This window comes from Mesitornis unicolor, unplaced genomic scaffold (assembly GCF_000695765.1).
Source record: "Mesitornis unicolor isolate BGI_N332 unplaced genomic scaffold, ASM69576v1 scaffold1260, whole genome shotgun sequence".
In the NCBI taxonomy this organism is placed as follows: domain Eukaryota; kingdom Metazoa; phylum Chordata; class Aves; order Mesitornithiformes; family Mesitornithidae; genus Mesitornis; species Mesitornis unicolor.
This window is the reverse complement of record NW_010157355.1, coordinates 19151-37405: the sequence shown is the minus strand read 5'-3', so window position 1 is coordinate 37405 and position 18255 is coordinate 19151. Positions and strand designations below refer to the sequence as shown.

At 44.8% G+C, this 18255-nt stretch overlaps 1 protein-coding gene across 1 annotated transcript in view; it reads left to right on the top strand.

Annotated features, from left to right (window-relative positions):
- The window catches only part of LOC104536835 (tubulin alpha-3 chain-like), a 2322-nt gene extending 1362 nt beyond the window's left edge, over positions 1 to 960 (top strand). The window contains exon 4 of the mRNA XM_010179565.1: positions 6 to 960. Coding sequence (XP_010177867.1) covers positions 6 to 960 — 955 coding nt within the window. The remainder of the gene's footprint in view (positions 1 to 5) is intronic.
- Positions 961 to 18255: the final 17295 nt, after the last annotated feature.

The window sequence follows — 18255 nt, the reverse complement described above, 5'->3', positions numbered from 1 at the left end:
AGTAGACTCCAAGGGTTCCTGGTCTTCCACAGCTTTGTGGGAGGCACAGTCTCTGGCTTTACCTCCCTCCTCATGGAGCGGCTCTCCGTGGAGTACAGCAAGAAGTCCAAGCTGGAGTTCTCTGTGTACCCTGCCCCTCGGGTCTCCACAACAGTGGTGGAGCCCTACAACTCCATTCTTACCACCCACACCACCCTGGAGCACTCGGACTGCTCCTTCATGGTGGACAACGAAGCCATCTATGACATCTGCAACCGCAACCTGGACATTGAGCGTCCCACCTACACCAACCTCAACAGGCTCATTGGGCAGATTGTCTCCTCCATCACTGCTTCCTTGAGATTTGAGGGTGCATTGAATGTTGACCTGACTGAGTTTCAGACCAACCTGGTGCCTTACCCTCGGATACACTTCCCGCTCACCACCTATGCACCCATCATCTCGGCAGAGAAAGCCTACCATGAGCAGCTATCAGTGTCGGAGATCACCAATGCTTGCTTTGAGTTCTCCAACCAGATGGTGAAATGTGACCCACGCCGGGGCAAGTACATGGCGTGCTGCCTGCTGTACCGTGGTGATGTGGTGCCCAAGGATGTGAACGTGGCCATTGCAGCCATTAAAATGCGCCGGTCAATCCAGTTTGTGGACTGGTGCCCCACTGGCTTCAAGGTGGGTATCAACTACCAGCCTCCCACAGTGGTGCCTGGAGGAGACCTGGCCAAGGTGCAGCGGGCTGTCTGCATGCTGAGCAACACCACAGCCATTGCGGAGGCATGGGCTCGTCTGGACCACAAGTTTGACCTGATGTATGCCAAACGAGCCTTTGTGCACTGGTATGTGGGGGAAGGCATGGAGGAAGGGGAGTTCTCAGAGGCCAGGGAGGACCTGGCTGCCCTGGAGAAGGATTATGAGGAGGTTGGGAGGGACTCTGCAGATGTAGGGGAATATGAGGAGGATTAATCTTTTTCACCTGTGGGAAGGCAGCTTGGAGGAAGCTTTTTGTATACTAGTCTTGCAATTTCTTCCAGAAAAGGGAGTTGTTGACTGGGTCTAAAGAAATGGTATTTGGAAAGTCCACAGCTTGGCCAAAAGCAACTCTTTGGTCAAACCTTGTGTATGCACAATATTGGCTGAATAAATGGTGATGAGCAAAACATGTCCTGTTTTGATGTACTGCTTACCTGGCTCCTGGGGGGGTGTGGTGTCTGCAGGGTGGCTCCCATGGTGCCTTGGTTACTACAATCCTACCCCTAGGGCTTCCCTGCTTGCAGATGCTGGAGTGAGCCCTTTGAACTGGGGTGGGTGACAGCATGATATGAGCCACCTTCCTTGGACTGGAGGGACTGACTTCCCTGCTTGCAGATGCTGGAGTGAGCCCTGTGAACTGGGGTGGGTGGCAGCATGATATGAGACACCTTCCATGGACTGGAGGGACTGGGCAGTGGAAATGACTACTGGGGTGATGATCCTGCTTAGGCACTGGCTGCTTGTGGGAGGTTTCTCTGGCTCCCTTGGCCAGGAGTAAAGTGAGGGTTGCTTGGGCTTGGTTTATTTTTTTTTTTGAAGGAGGAGCTTTTCTTCTGCTCAGCACATATGTTCTGGGATAGGGGTCCTGTTTTGGGGTTCATGTTCTGCCCTCGTGGCCTGCTCTCAAGGCAGGCTGTATCAATGCTGATGGTATTGGACTGTGGGAGAGAGGCACAGCAGCTGTACCAAGTCTGGTGGCCTTAGGTAATATTTAGTCCATCTGATTCTGATGCTGGGAGAGGCATCCTCTCCATGGATCTGTTGAATGCTCTGCATTCTTGGAGGGTTAACCTCCTGCTTGGAAAAAAAAAGTACCTTTTCATTTATTTTTTTTCTTTGGACTTTAAATCTCTGGTGTGCCCACTGGCTCTTGAAAGCAAAGCAATGCAGCATGAGCTGGTGCATCTCCAGGGCAGTGCTGGTTCCTCAACTGCAACTCAGCTGCCCTGGTCATGCCTGAATTTTGCAGCAACCCCTTCCCTGGCTGCAGGCCATTAACAGTATGGTTCTGGAGATATTCCCAATGTGATGCACTGGGAGATAAAGCCAGGACTGGTCAAAGAGATAGGGAGTGTGTTGCTGTGTCCTATACTTGGGAGATGGAGGAGGAAGGAACCCAGAGCTCTTTGTTGGCTGCAGTTAGCTTAGAAAGCTAAGGTGGTGACAGCATGGATGAGTAGGAGATGGACCCCCAGGAAGATCCCTGTTGGGCTGAAGTGCTCTGTGCTCAACTTGCTGCTGTGAATTTGCCTGAGCTAAAATCTTGGGCATGTCTCATTGCCCTTGGGGAGACTGAGCATCAGCCTACCCTTTGAGGCTGATGGTCTTCTGTGGATGCTAGCCAGCTCCTGCCTTATAAGATGTGTCCTCGCTTTCATCTCCAGGTCTGCTGGGGTGATAGACCCCGTTGAGATACCCCAAAGCTGCTCAGTGCAAAGACCTTGGCTCTGAGTGGGTCTCATCTCATCCAATCTAGGCAATCAGTTTTCCTTTCTGATGTGCAAGGGCACAAAAATCCCATGGAAATAAAAAACCCAAAAAGTCTAAAATATCAGCTCATGCCGTGTGGCCAGTGCAGTCAGAGGCCACTTTTTTGCTGTTTTGCCTTGGTTTTGGCATTTTTTTTGCCAGGATATCCACCCCACAGCTGGGGACCAGGAATCCAGATGCTGGGTGCAGATGCATTTTGGTCACATTTCCCCCTTGCTCTTCCTTTTCCCTCACTTGGCCAAGGTCTCCACAGAGTTTTGCTTAGTGGGAGAAACTCCAGCCAGCTGCAGGACCAAAGCACCTGTTTCAGACTAACTTGAAATAACTGTTGGGGAAGACATGAGGTGGAGATGCTGCTCCATGGCTCTGGAGAGGCCAGCGGCAGCTCAAACCAGCTCAGTTCTCTCCCAGCAGCAGTGCTGGCTCTGCAAGGGCTTTTGGAGCCGTTCCCGTTTTCCATCCAGCTGGGGCTGCAGGGCAAGGGTAAGAAATTCAACAACTTCTAAATTCATGTCATGAGCCTCCCTTCTTACGAAGAGAGGCTGCAAGAAGTTTGCTGGGGGTGAAGAGACGCTACTGCTTCTGGGGCTGAAAGGCAGCTGCAAAGCAGAAGGCTTTGGGGTGGGAGAAAACAGGGTGGGACAAAAATCTAAGATTTTTTTTTTTTTTTTTGCAAGCAAAATCTAAGCCCTGAGATTTAAATGTCTGATATGGGGCTGAAGGAAGGAGAGTTTTGGGCCCTGAATTGCCCTTGCAATGAGGGTTATGTAGTTCAGAAAGGTTTTCATCCCCCAGTCCTACAGTGATGGCTTTGTTGATGCTGCCTGGGTTATGCCAGGGCTGTTGCACATCACTCCTCTCTCAGCTGATACAGGGCAGTGAGATACTGCCCCAGAGAAGCTGTGGGTGCCCCCTCCCTAGAAGTGTTCAAGGCCAGGTTGGATGGGGCTTTGAGCAGCCTTGTCTGGTGGGAGATTGCTTAATTATGACACTGATTTACAAGGTGATGGTAGCCTGATGCACATCAGCTGTCTCTGGCCATCACCACTTTATCTGTGGTGGATTCCTCTAACAAGGGGCAGAGCTCAGAACAGGATCAGACTGCATTGCAGCAGGCATAGAAGTCACTTCATTTTTCTGTTTGAGAGAAACAGCACTGCAATAGCCATCATTAATAATTAGTGTTATTAATCTAATTATAATCATCTCTCTTTCAGATGTCCTGAAATGTTTGAAAAGGCTGTCATCAAAAACGTGTTCTGGTTTCTGCTGCTGTGAATTGAGAGATGACTGCTTTGTCATTTCTAGTTGTACGTTTCTGTAATGAGAACAGCACACAGCACTAAATGTTGGGAACTACAGTAATAACTTCACTGCTCAGACTGGTTTTAGCTTTGCTTTCACTAAAACAAGGATTAATTCCCCTTTTAAAGCACCAGGGTCAAAGGACACTTTTTATTTGCCAATACATTTATGGGAGAAGTTGGAAAGACATTTATCCAGTGTTGTAGGAGTTTTAAAGGACTCGTACTTCCTTTACACACTACTGAAGAAACTAGAGTGACTCTATTTTTTGGCCAGCCTAACTTTTTCAATGGGGATTTGAACAGGGCAGATTTTGCTGGCTCATTTCCATGTGAGGGTTCCTGAATATGGGAGAGGCTGGCTGGTCACGTAGTGACTGTGGTAGCCAGAGATTTGGATTTAGTTTCTTTTCCTACTAATGCTGTCTGTGGGACTTGGCTGTATTTTGTGTTGGTTCCCTTGGGATGGATTTTTCTATGAGGATGAATGCATTACAGACGGACTGTGGCATGACAGAAGGCTTAAAAATACAGACAAACTATCCACTGGTGGTAAATTCAGTTTCAGTCTGAAATGTCGTTTGTAAAACTTAGGGGCTTTCTCAAGAGGAAAGAAATAACTTCACTCCAGAAGATTGTACTCACCACTCCCAGTCCACCCAGTTTCCCATTGCAGAGACTGTGGTGGGCATTGAATGAAGGTCAAGACCCAGCTGGGACCCCTCACCCCCTTCTTCCCCAGCATTCCCCTGTAATCTAGGAGGGTCACTTAAATCTGACATGACTTCCTAGTGAATTATCTCATCGTTACCAATAATCCTATTTGCTAGATGGGGCTGCCTCAGGAATAGCCCCCCATGGACTATTTCCCCATCTCTGTCTCTGCCATGTATCTTCTCTTAATGACAAGCACTCCATTTGTAGCTTGCTTTCACATCAGCCTGATGGATGCCATGTGCAAATTGATTGCCAGCTGGGGTCACATCATCATTTTCCCCACCAAATGAGAGGATGGCACTGTCTTCCAGATGACATGCTGCATTACTTTTCTTCCCTCTGATGCTGGACATTCAGGCTGCCCTTAAATGCTGACAGGTTGTCGGCGTGGACTGCTGTACTAGGTCCTGAGTGACCAGTACCTCTATTTGACTAATGCTGCATCATGCTGCAAAAACATGACCTACAGCACAGGTTACATCTATTTTAGTAAATGTGGTGTCCAGGCACTGTCCTCCTGTACTCTTATGGCACGTGTTGCACTGATGGCATTGAGCTGTCTTATTGTCATGGTTTATACAGTTGCTCTATCACCCAATGCCTCCTACCTGCCTGTGGAAGGAGGTTGGGAAAAGGAAAGGAGATGTGTGGGTTGAAATAGAAATATATTTAATAAAATAAAATTATAAACTAATATTAATAACAGTTATAAAATACATAGAGTTATACTCAGCCAATATTGTGGGAGAGTAGGCCTCAGGGTCAGGATGGTAAACAAGTCCTTTTCGAGATGTCAGCCACAGAAGAGGGAGGAGGAGGAAGAAGGAAGGGCTGTCCCCAGCAAGATTCCCAGTCTATAGTGAATGTGATGTTGATGGTATGAATAGTATTAATTGGTCAGTCTAGGAGTTGACTCCCCTGGGTTTCCATTCCTCCAGCCTTTGTATCTGTTTATCTCAAGACCTTTAAGGCCTTGAGCACCATGGCAACCTGCATCAGCTGAAACGTATTACAAAGTTTTTATCAACTTTGTTTCCATGAAATAGTGTGTTGTAGTCCTTAAAAAACCTCAGTTTTCCTCAACAGAAAACTGACTCTAAAATTCCATCCCACTAAACCAGGACACCTATCTTGAATAACGAGGCTATGTTGCATCAACACAACTTACTGAGAATGGTTCCCAACTGTACTGTCCTTTGAATACCTACCTATTTGATGCCTAGGAGTGGGCTGTTTGACATGAGCCAAAAATCAGGGAGAACATCAACAACTAAATTACAGGGACAACCAAGAGATAAGGCTGTGGTCAATTCCTAAATAAATAGATCCAGACATACTGTCATAGCTGTTGAAAAGTCCATGAGTGGCATGGTGGGAGCTGGATTCACAATAAGGTGTTTGAGATTAGGCTCAGCAACAGGAGTCAAGTCCACAGAATCACAGAACGTTAGGGATTGGAAGGGACCTCAAAAGATCATTTAGTCCAATCCCCCTGCTGGAGCAGGAACACCCAGATGAGGTTGCACAGGAAGGCGTCCAGGCGGGTTTTGAATGTCTCCAGAGAAGGAGACTCCACAACCTCTCTGGACAGCCTGGTCCAGTGCTCTGTCACCCTCACTGAGAAGAAGTTTCTTCTCCAATTGAAGTGGAACCTCCTGTGTTCCAGCTTGTGCCCATTACCCCTTGTCCTATCATTGTTTGTCACTGAGAAGAGCCTGGCTCCATCCTCGTGACACTCACCCTTTATAGATTTATAAACATGAATGAGGTCTCCCCTCAGTCTCCTCTTCTGCAAACTAAAGAGACCCAGCTCCCTCAGCCGCTCCTCAGAAGGGAGATGCTCCACTCCCTTGATCATCTTTGTAGCCCTACACTGGACTCTCTCCAGCAGTTCCCTGTCCTTCTTGAACTGAGGGGCCCAGAACTGGACACAATATTCCAGATGCGGTCTCACCAGGGCAGAGTAGAGGGGGAGGAGAACCCAGGTTCTCCAGGCAGGAGCTGTCCAGCCAGGGTAGATATCACTGCTGGACATGCTCTCACCAATGTGAGGATGTGTCCATGCTGTGGCCACTGCTCTGGCAGGAACATATATATGCTTGCTTTCAATTAGCCAGTCATTCACATCACACCAGCAGGGAATCAGCTATCTGTTTTGCAATTTATGTCAAATTTCATGTTGTTGAAGTCAGATTGACACTTGATAGTTTAAAGAACACAGAAAAATCCTGTTTCAGGCTCACAAGGTGGGAAATACCTGCATTCTTGCATTGGGATCTGCAGCAGCACTGAAGGAAGTGAAGGCACATACACACCATGTCTACAAGTGTGCAGACTCTCTAATTAACTCTTTTGAGGGTTCCTGGGAGACAAAAAATCCTCCTACAATAATGGAACTTATTCAATATTTAATTGGACACTAATAATTAAAATACATCTTTCAGCCCAGACCTACCGAGCTCACGTTAGCTGCCATCTTAATTATTAAGCCACGCTGATTGCTTCATTTCCGCAGTCCTTGTTTTGTGAAAGGCAGTGGTGAGAGTGTGAAACATAGCAATGTTGTGCAATCTGTCGGAAAAGATGCCTTTGCAGCTCATGGTAGCAGGCATCCGTCACTACTTGAATCTTTTCTCTGCCTTGTTCTCTACACTTTGTATCCAAACAATAACTGATGTGAAAGACCACAAAGAGAAGAGCAGCCACATCTTCTGGTGTAACTTTTACCTCATGGACTTACACCTTAAGAGCCTGGATAGAGCTATTGTTATTGTTTTTGTTAGTTTTATGTCTGTTTGCTTGGTTTGGTTTTGTTTTAGCAGTAATTGGAGAGCTTCTTACATGGAATTTTTAGACTGAGATTCGCAATGAGCCCATTTTCAGACTTGAGATATTTGCCCAGTAAGCTGAAGAAATCAAATAGTATTTCTAAGGTAGAAGCCAAACTATGAGACTTTCGCCCAGGTCTTGCTAGGATCATTTGTAGGAGGACTGAAATATTCAGAAGGAGGCAACACAAAGGCTCAAGATGTGAAAACTCAGTGCCTGGGGGTTCTTTTAAAATCAGTGTGAACCAGATTATCCTCATAGCTGTTTGAGGGCTGGAATGCTGCGCTATTTGTTATATTATTATTACTACTGTCCCACTTCAACTAATGTAATTTTTAGCTAGAGGAAAACCAAGCAAATGTACACACTCTCACCTATGAACCCTGAGATCAATAAGAGGCGAATTCGGTGCACCCTAGCAGACAGGGCTGTTCAATCTGACCAACCCTAAGAGATTTTGGTTTTGTCCCTTTCTACCAATGTTATCTTAGGGCAAAGGTTACAAGAGCTTTTAAACTAATAGAATTATTGCCTGGAAAGGCACTGAGAAGTTTACAGCCTAGCCCAAGAAAAAGAGGTGCCATGTGCTCCACTTCTTAAAGACTCTGCCCAGACTGGTGTCTCTCCAGAAGCCAAATTTTATGGATTTTCCCACAACCCCACAGAGAGTTTGATCTGTCCTTGCTTTACCATAACTCTGCTGCAATGTTTGGGGCTAAGCTAAGCAGAGACTTAACTCCTGCTTCCCAGGAGATCCTCTGACCCTTCTTACAAACCCCTCAGCACATCCTTATTCAGTCTGCTTCATATTGCATGATGTGCTGCTGTCTTTCATTGTCCCTTCAAAGCCAGGAGACCCCTGTAAAGCTGGCATAGGGGTGGCAGGTGGGGAGCTCACACTGTAGACCCTGTCTTTTCCATTTGATCTGTCTTTGAAAGTTTGCAGTCTCATCAGGGAATGAGCCCTGATATGGCCCTGGAACACCACTGTGCTTTTGGGTGGCTTTTAGAAAAGAACTGGGAATTGTCATGGAACTGGGCCATTGAGGCTGTGTTTTCTCTAATTTTTTTTTCCTTTCCAAGGACACCAGTGGTGACCATTGAGGCTTCCTGTTCTACTTCAGAAACAGGTACTTCCTAGTCCTTTTTGCATAGATACCTGCTTTTCATCTGCTGCGCTGTTGTTCTGATGAGCTTTCAAGAGGAGCTGCTGCATCAGGTCATGTCAAATTAGCTTGGCTCTGCCTAGCAAGGATTAAAGGACGGTTTTGACAGGAGCCTTCAGAAGGGACTGGATAGATCAGCCAGCATGGCTATATATCTTTCTATTAATCACCAGGCAAGACAAACCTGTCTGAACTGATGGGAATAATCCAAATGACACTATTCACTGAGCAGGACAGATACTGTTATGATTCTTCTTACAACTTCTGTCTTTGAGGAATAGCCTCTTTCCCCTCTGCAAGTGTCCACACATCTGCCATTTTGCACCATCGCATGCACCCTTCATGCTTTCTCAATGGGTGAAACCTTGCCTTGTTCATGTTTTGTTTTTCTGCGTTTTCACCTTAACCCTTAGTTAAAAATCAGCTCAAGATGACCATCTGTCAAGATCCATGTGTGCATCCTGCTTTGGGTTTTTAAAGTGTACAGGGACAACTTTGCATAGAGAGGCTTTGGGAACCACGTAAGTTAATTTGAGAAGGGAAAATCTACTTTGCAATTTCTTCCCTTTCTTCCCTTCTTTCCCCTCTTCATTTGCCCTTGACTCACTCGACTCCTCCGTCACCAGTTTGCTGTCTGGCCAGGGCATGCTGCCAAGAATCCCTTGCCAGCCTTGAATAATAAATACCAGCTAAGTGATGGACTAATGCCAGGGTGAACTGCTCAGAAATATTCCCTCTAGGTCTCAGATCAATAACACTTAGCCTTGTTCTGTGATTGAAGACAGGCAAAAAACCACATCATCTCCCCAGGAGCACAGGAGGAGCCTGCAAAGAAAACCATTTACCCTCACTCAAGTCCCCAAGCATTCACATGTGCTTTAAAGAGCAGACCTCAGGTGTGTGCTTTCTGGTTGGAAATACTTAGCTTGGACATGATATACTGACCAGAGGATGGGTGATACTGGAGCTTGGTTTGTGGAGGGAAAGACGCCAGAAGAAAAGTACCAATACATTAAAGTGGGGGACTTATTTCCATTGACATGCCCAGGGCATCAGACTGGGAGCGGTACAAGTGATGAGCATCTTGGATGCATTCAAAATTTCTAGATGAGGTCCTCAGTGTGCCGGGATAAGCTCAAAAGGTACCAAGACCAGATAGGAGAGTATCCCTTTGATTCAGCAGCATTAGTCAAGAGGTGGATTTCTGTGCATTATCAAAGGGGCATAGCCCCCACCACAATTAGCACCATTCAGTATTTGGCATGCTTTTAATCGTGTGAATTAGGGCATGACTGTCCATACTGGGTTTTCCCAGTGATAGAATTGGCATGGATTTATAATAATATAGCAAAATGAAGTTTTAGCATCTTTGCTGTGTGGTTTTCTTTTCCTTTTTCACAGATGCAACATCTCCTTTCAACCTCGGGTCCCTCTGCTACTGCATCTGCTCTGCGGGCTGTGGTGAAGCCAGCATCACGTACCTCCTTGACACTGACTTAGAGTTTAACATGCCAAGCAGATCACTGAGATCTGCTGATTTTCAAATGACTCAAGTGCTGGAAAATAATACATTGCTCTTCCTGACAGGTTAATTGGAAAAGCCCATGTTCCTGAGTCAAAGTGAGAAGCATGGCTGCTTGAATTGTCTGGGATGAGGTATGGATGTTGGGCAATGTCAGGGGGAGGGTGGCAGCCAAGCCCAAAATCAGAGTTTTAAATCTCAACATTTCTAATTCTCCTTTCCAGAGAGGGGATGAAGTTCTTCTATTCCCTCTTTGCAATCTTGGGAAGACATGTTTCCCACAAGGAAGATAAATCCTCCTCTGCCACTTCACTGTTGGTTGAGGGTTTATATAATTTTTGATGTTGGCTGAAATGGTACAGATGCCAACATTCATTGATTTCAATGGGAAACTGAGGATACAGAGCGGCAGTCTCTCTGGGGAACCCTCGCACTTTCGGGGCAGGAGTTAGAAGCATATGGGAGATGTCCACACACAGAGGCTCTGCAGACACCAGAGTGCTGAAAGCACAGTTATCAGTCACAGATGAGCAGATTAAGGTGTCTTAAAAGACTAAGTTACAAAGCAGTTTCTTCTGATACGCTAACTTAGTTGCCCCAGTTCATCCAGCCAGGCACTCAACTACTTGTGCCACAGCAGCACTGAAGATTTGGAGACAGAAAGCAGGATCCCATGATGCCAAGTGCTCTGTCAATACGAATAGGATAATCCCTGGCCCAGGTAGATCATCATCCACACGTGGCATCTGATTGGAAGTGCCAATCCTTTTTGTGGAGCTGTTTTCAATTGTCTATAAAATTATTTTGTCATTTATTTTATTTTCATTTATTTTAATGCTCCTCTGTTGGGCCAAAGCATCCTGCTCTATTCTACAGTAAACCTCATGCCCTGGCACCCTCTGATGAATGACTGGGATTTTTATGCACCAGTACCAACCACTGGCTGGAGACAGAGCTCTGAAGAGTCAAGAGCTGCTGGAAATGTGTGTTGTATTCCCCAAATAGCTGAAATGAATCTTGGACATCGGTGGTGAAGGAGTAGTGTCCTCCTCCATTCATTTTCCTTGGTCCACTTCATACTATTTTCCTCATCTAATTCTTCTCATTTCAGGGGCCCTCCAAAAACCATTATTATTGGTATTATTGTATTATACAGTATCAACATGAAGGGAAGTTCTTGGCTAAAGGACCCACCAGCAGTGTTCTCGTGTGACAGGGACAGGGAGTTGGGGATAGAAGTTCTGGTAGCAAGACTTCCCAAGTCCATGTCCATGGAGAGTTGAGGGAAACAGTCTCCCATTGGGATATTTGGTATGGATCAGATGTCAACTAGGGAGCAGAAGCTCCTATACACAATAGAAACCCAGAGTGCACAGGAAAAAAGGCCAGCAGGAAAGTGAGGTGAGCCAAGGTGTCATCCCAGCCTGTTGGGCTGTCACCTTATCCACAGACACATCTTCTCTTTAATATGACAGACATTTTTACTGCCCAGTGGTTGGCCCTAGCAGACACTGATAGAGGTGCAAAACAGCTTGTGCCCCTACCTGCCCCAGTCACACCCAGACCTTAACAACATCAGAAAGAGGAAACTTTGTTTATGTGTCGTTATGATGGCAAAATGCAAATCACTGAGGCATGCCAAAAGTGTGCTGTCGTATTCAGCTGCTATTGCCAAGAAAGCAGCAGTTGTGTAGCAAACAAATGAGTGGTTTTCTCATCCACCCATAGATCAACTTTTTCTTGCCCATACTAGTGGTGAGCAACCCTAATTCCCTCCATTTATTCTTGTCTACACCTCTTCCTGGGGAAGATGTCTTGTATAAGGATGTCTTGTATTAAAAAGAGAAACCTGGATGAATTCCTTTTTGGTGTGGGATCCTCACAGCCTGCAGATTAGAAGTATCACAGAGAAAGGAATTGTCTGCAGAGAAAAGTGGGACTCACATAAAACTGGAAAGAGACCATCTTTTATTGGTACCTAGCAGGATGCACTTGAATTAGCCCCACTCATTTCAGACCTCTCGAAATGCCTTTACCAGAAATGGCAGGAAATACAGTGTTTCCCTGAAAAGGCTCTCCTCCTGTAATGGGGTGGGCATAGCAGGTGAAAGTAGAAACAGTAGGAGCTACTTCTCCTCATCTGCAGGGATTTTTTCCACCTCGTCTTCAGGCTGAGCTGGCTCCCCTGCACACATTACCCTTCCCAGTGATTTGCATCTGTATGTCTTGTCTAGCTCCTCAGGTGCTGCTCCTCACCAGGCACAGGGAGCAGGGAGAGACAGGAGAAAATGTGAGTTTTATTTATTTAACATGTAGAAGCAAGGACAAGGATTATAAGGATTTAAGATGCAACAAAAGGTGAATACTAAATTGTCACATTCATTGACTTAGGATAGAAGTTGTCCAAGGAGGATTAGTAATGCAAGGGCACCAGCACCAGAGAGAAGGAAACGGGATGGCAACAGGTAGATCCAGTGTCCTGTAAAAGAGTTTTAGCCTTGAGAAATAGCAGCCCATGTCTAACAGCTAAAGGAGTGACCCAGCATCAGCATAGGGACAGGGCAGACCGTATGCATGCACCAGGGTTTTGCATGGAAGATAAGTGATAAGGGATCAGAGGGGACAGAGGGGCATGGCATTTGTGTAAGACACAAGAAAGTGTAAGGTCTGAATCTCTGTCCACATGATATAATTCAAGAAGCTAGGTGAGCTATGGGGTGGAGAGAAGTTACAGATGGAGATGCCATTTGCAGAGCATTTGACATGGGCTTCTTCTCCTTTTTTCTCCTGGATTTCCATCCTTCTTCACAAGGCTGGCTTCTTTGATAACTTTTCTAGGCAATGTTGATTTTTTTCTTAAAAGCAGTGTGGAAGCCAGAATCTCTCTCTTCCATGATGGGTCTCACCTCTGTTGACCATAGGGCCCAAGGAAGACATATTATTTCTGGCTTCTTCCATTTGACATGGGCTTCTTCTCCTTTTTTCTCCTGGATTTCCATCCTTCTTCACAAGGCTGGCTTCTTTGATAACTTTTCTAGGCAATGTTGATTTTTTTCTTAAAAGCAGTGTGGAAGCCAGAATCTCTCTCTTCCATGATGGGTCTCACCTCTGTTGACCATAGGGCCCAAGGAAGACATATTATTTCTGGCTTCTTCCATAACCAAGAGGCTCTCCTAGTTTGTCTCTTTCTGGACCCAGTGATGATCGAGGTCATGGTTTGTGGGTCAAAGAAACACATCAGTAGGAAGGACACCATACAGTGTGTTTCTAGAGACACAGCAGTTGCATGAGAGCCTTGATCACTGGTAACACAGTAGAGATCCCTGTAGTGCTTACTACACTTAAACCAGGGACCTGCTGTACAAGAACAACCAAGAAACAGTAGCATTATCATCCAGTGGGCAGTAGAGAAGAGTCTCCCTATTTAGCCAACCGTCAACCTAACACCACCATGCCCACTAAACCATGTCCTGGAGTGCCACATCCACACGTTTCTTGAACACCTTTAGGGTTGGGGCCGCCACCACCTCCCTTGGCAGCCTGTTCCAGTGCCTAAATTTTATTGCCCATTGCAGTGCCTGAATGTATTGATCTGAATAAACTTGTCATGGGCCGTTTGTTGAGCATAAACTAACTGTCTTCTTATCTGAGTAAATATACAAATGCCTCCCTCTACATTAGTGCTTAATGAGCTATTGCTATCGGACACGCCGTTTTTGTCTATAGCGTTACTCAAGGTTCCTGCCTGTTGCTGTCCAGTCATGACAGGACATTCAGTGGATAAAACATTTAAATCTGTTTACTTCCATCTCCCGTCCTCCTGCCTTCCTCCTTTGATGACACATTAACAAAACATAACAACTTCCAAACTTAATCCCACCCTGTCACCCCTCTGCTTTTCCAGTCTGCAAAAGCTGAGCTGGACTTGTTTCCTTTGAGTTGTTTTTTTTTTTCCTCCCAGTGTGGCTCAGCAGGAGAAAAAAGCAGCCTCCAGTTACAGAGTGATTTGAAGGTTAACACAACGACCTTCATAGGGCTCCTAAGAGGGATAATGATCTCTCGCTCTAATCAACAATGCAGACTCCTTTTGATACCAAAATAGTAACTGTTAAGTAAAGCTGCTTTTTCCCCTCTCTTTTTTCCCCCCTTCTCTTTTTTTCTCTTTTTTTTTTTTTTTTCCTGTTCTTTGCTTTTTTCCTACATCTGTGAACAGAAGCTCAGAAAGCAAATTGGGAAATAATATGATCTTGAAATGGATGCAAGATAGTCTTCAATTAGACTGTTGATCATGCTCCAATTCAATTAGTTAGGAGCTGATGCTAAGTTTGTTACGGGGTCCTGGGGAGGAAAGGTGCTGACCCTGTTAAGATGATCACTTGTTGGAGTGGTTCCTAAGTGGTGCTAGATGTGGATATGCACACAGTGCAGAACAGAGATAATGGCACATCTTTCCTTTCTGGTCATGCTCTCACTGCTGCCACTGGAAGGGTACTCAGTGCAGGAGCCAGCGAACACTGTGATCTGAAGATACGGATGTTGAATTGCCATTTATCAGTGCATATCATAGATAATCTGCAATGTCAACTGCCAATGGAAAATACAGATAAACTGCCTATAAATGATATATTTACTGACACTATTCATCTCTACAATATAACGTAGTTTATCTGTATTTTGTACTGATAGTTGATACGCAATAACCATTAAGATAACACAGAAACATGCCCATAGAAATACAGATGATTCTATAGTCCTATGATACATCTTTTTATATAATTACAGGGTTTTTTCTTTGCATATTATGCATAGAAGTGTTGTTTTTTCTTCAAAGCAATAGTTCTTCCATTCTAAGGCTTTACCTAACTGAGCATTATCCTCAGCAAGTACAGTCACTCCAGCTAGACCCTGTTACACCATGTCACTTCCAGCTGAAAACTGAAAGCACTTACTCTGCATGGTGCCTTCTGATCCCAATATGCTTTGCAGTAATATTAAGTGACAACTTATCAGAAGTCTCTCACAGACTTGTTCTTTTTCTTTTAACCCAATTTCCCTGATTTAACCATAAAGATAAGAAAAGTAAAATTCGGTACCATTTTGGGCCAGCTCTAAAGAGTGGCTCATTCATGTTTGGGGGAAGAACCAATGTGGAGGCTGTTGCCCACACTCTAACTTCTGGGAGTAAGAGACTTAGGACTCACTGAGCAAGAAATGGTATTTTCATGTTTAATTGCACCTGACAGATTTTTTATTTCCTAGGTTTTGAAGATCAGCTTTGAACCATATAGATATTCAGCAATGACATTGTCCTAAGACAAGGAGTTTCACAGCTGAACTTCATTGTATGAAGTACCTCTATCCAATTATTTTGAATCTGTCATCTGCTGCACTCAACTGATGCTTCTTTCTTTTGGAAGGGGCAGGAATCGGACTCTACGTCCCTTCCCAAGTACACCACGCTCATCAGCAACCATGCAACTAATGTAAAGGTGAGCAGGTCTGTAGATTGCATACCCACCACACAGGAAAGTATTGTTGCAGGAATGATGTAAACCCAGCACGCCATGACTTTCTTTAATGAAGGAGCTTATACAGGAGAAATGTGAGGATCAGTATTGTAGGTCTTCTGCTGGGATGAGCCTGTGCAGTTCCAGTAAAACTGGAATTATAATACTGCTTCACACTGAGGTTGTCCCTGAGCATCATGCATGTCTGGTGTGGAAGGATGGCTGTGGAGAGCCAGTTGGAGGATACCGGTCCCCTGAACCAGGGGATAATGTGAAAGACAAGGCAGAGCTACCTGTGCTATCTGTGTGAGGAATTTGTGGTCACCATCAGATAAGGGCTGAATGATAGATTGTGATTTTAAATGTTTAATATTCCTTCCCTGTTGAAGGGCGTTTTACATTTGGATAAAAGGAGCCATAAATCTCTTCTGGCAAATGAAGCTCTGCTCTACCACTCTCCTCCCCCCTGCCCCTCTTTTATTGAGATCTCACCTGGAAAATAAAAAAAACAACCCAGAAGAAGGAATGATGATGAATCATAGCAGCTGTGGAACAGCCCAGATAAGGTATGATTTGCATTTTCATGCGATAATTTGCCTCTCTTGATGCTTTCAAATTACCTTTAGAACCACATTAATTCTGTCACCACAAACTCCAGCATGGAGAGAGAGAGTAACCATGAGAATGGCAATTCAAGTAGCAGCTTCTGTTTGGCCTTTCTGAGCCTTGAATGGCTTCTAGCATATGACAACCTAGATTTGAAGGGACACCTTGGTGGCTTTATCACACACCCTTTGTCCATTCCAGGACGTAAAGCCTATGACCTGAAATGGGCTGATTTGCTCAGCCTGGCCGAGATTAAGTTTTGAAATACTGTCTTTACTCCTGATAAACTAACTGTGATGCATGTGCTAGAAGAGAACTGTTGTCTCTTAAGAGCAGAGTCATGACAGTCAATAAATGCCAAAGGAAAATCAGTATTGCTATGATTACTGGGGTGATTATATACTTAAAGGTTTTTAAACACCAACACTTACAAAAAAGAGTGTGGATTTGCTACAGAAAGGAGTTGGTTAAATAGATCTGAAGTATTTAATCCTCTCTGTATGAAACAAACATCCCTCTGAGTGGTCTGAAGAGAGAACTGCCTTTGCCATGGTCTCAGCTGGAGGTTGTCATCACCTCTTACATATGCCGGCTGCATATGCTGCATTAAGCTGCTTGCAAGCTTGTTCCCTAGCGTGCTACAGCCCAAGTGAGCCAGGTTACTTTAAACAGTTTCAAAAGCACATTTCTGCTAATCCTGTTCATATCAAACGCAATGGGTTAGGAAGCAGTTGCAGGAGCACTTCAGCTGATCGACAGGAGGAGGAGGCAGGGGAAAGGTGATAAACTGTCGCAGGTGCATTTGGGAGCTGTAACCACTTCAAGAAGCACAGCTGGAGCCAGAAGTGAGCATTCATCTCCATTCAGCACTGCACAGCTGTAATAACAAGGCTAAAATCAGGCGGGCCAAAACCTGATAAGGATCGGTGGTGGTGGATGAAGCAGAAGTTGTTTGAGAGTATGTTCTGGCCATAGATTTCAGCCCATTTGATCTGTGTTCTACAGCAACAATACTGCTTCAGTCTAAAAGTATTCCTTGAGGGGGGAAAAAAAAGAAAAAAAAAAAGTAAAAAAAAAAAGTCTTACTGCATAATATTTAGGCACTTTGCATGTGTATGTTCTCTGTACAGGAGATTTTGGAAGTTAAAATGTCCTGTTTCTGATCTCTTAAGGACACAGCCAAAAGTGCTCACTGCAATTTACTCCCTTATCTTAATAACTTACTGTAATGCTCTAGTTAAAAGGCTACATGAAAATAACTACAAGGAGACACTCCTTAAGCAGTCTTGACCCTCATACAAACAATACTCACCATGGTCATTTTTCTTCCTGAATAATACATTGCCTATATGGTCTTACTGATGATTATACAAGCTGGCCAACCTCATCTGCTTTATGTGCTTATCACTCACATGGCTATTGATTAAGTGCCTTCTCCTTTTCCCTTCAAAGCTGAAGGCACATCTCTACATAGTCTGAAACAAGGTAGGATCAAACTCTAGAGTAATACTTTCTAAAACACCTTGTCCATGAAATGCAATTCTGTGTGCTGGGGGAATAGGAGGCTTCCCATCAACTTTCATGACAGATAAGTGAAGCTAACACTGGATTCTGTCCTCTCTTTTGTGTCAGGAGAAAAATGCTCACAGCATCTGAAACTTCTGCTCGTAAGATGTGCTCAGCTTAGAGATGTGAGAAGCAACTTAAGAAATAGAGTAGAAATTATCTTATTTCTGCACTGGTATCAACCAGAGACTTTTCTAGGAAACTGCTTCTCTTCCAGAGAAACTTCATCTAACTTTGACATAAGAACTTTCTCTGTTTACCCTGGTGGTGTGTTGGAGCAAAATGTGACATAGGTCACTTGCAACCTGAATTATTCCATTATTTAGTGAAAAAAAAAATTAGAGGCAATGACTGGGGCACCTTTCAGGGTGGAGATCAGAGTATGTCACGGTGAGAATGGAACAGCAGCCATACCTGGGGTGGGGAGGGTGAATGAGAAGAGGTCAGTGCCACCAGGAATAACATGAGATAAACACCCTGGGGATATCTCTCTGTGCTGGTATTTGCAGCCCAACTAATGT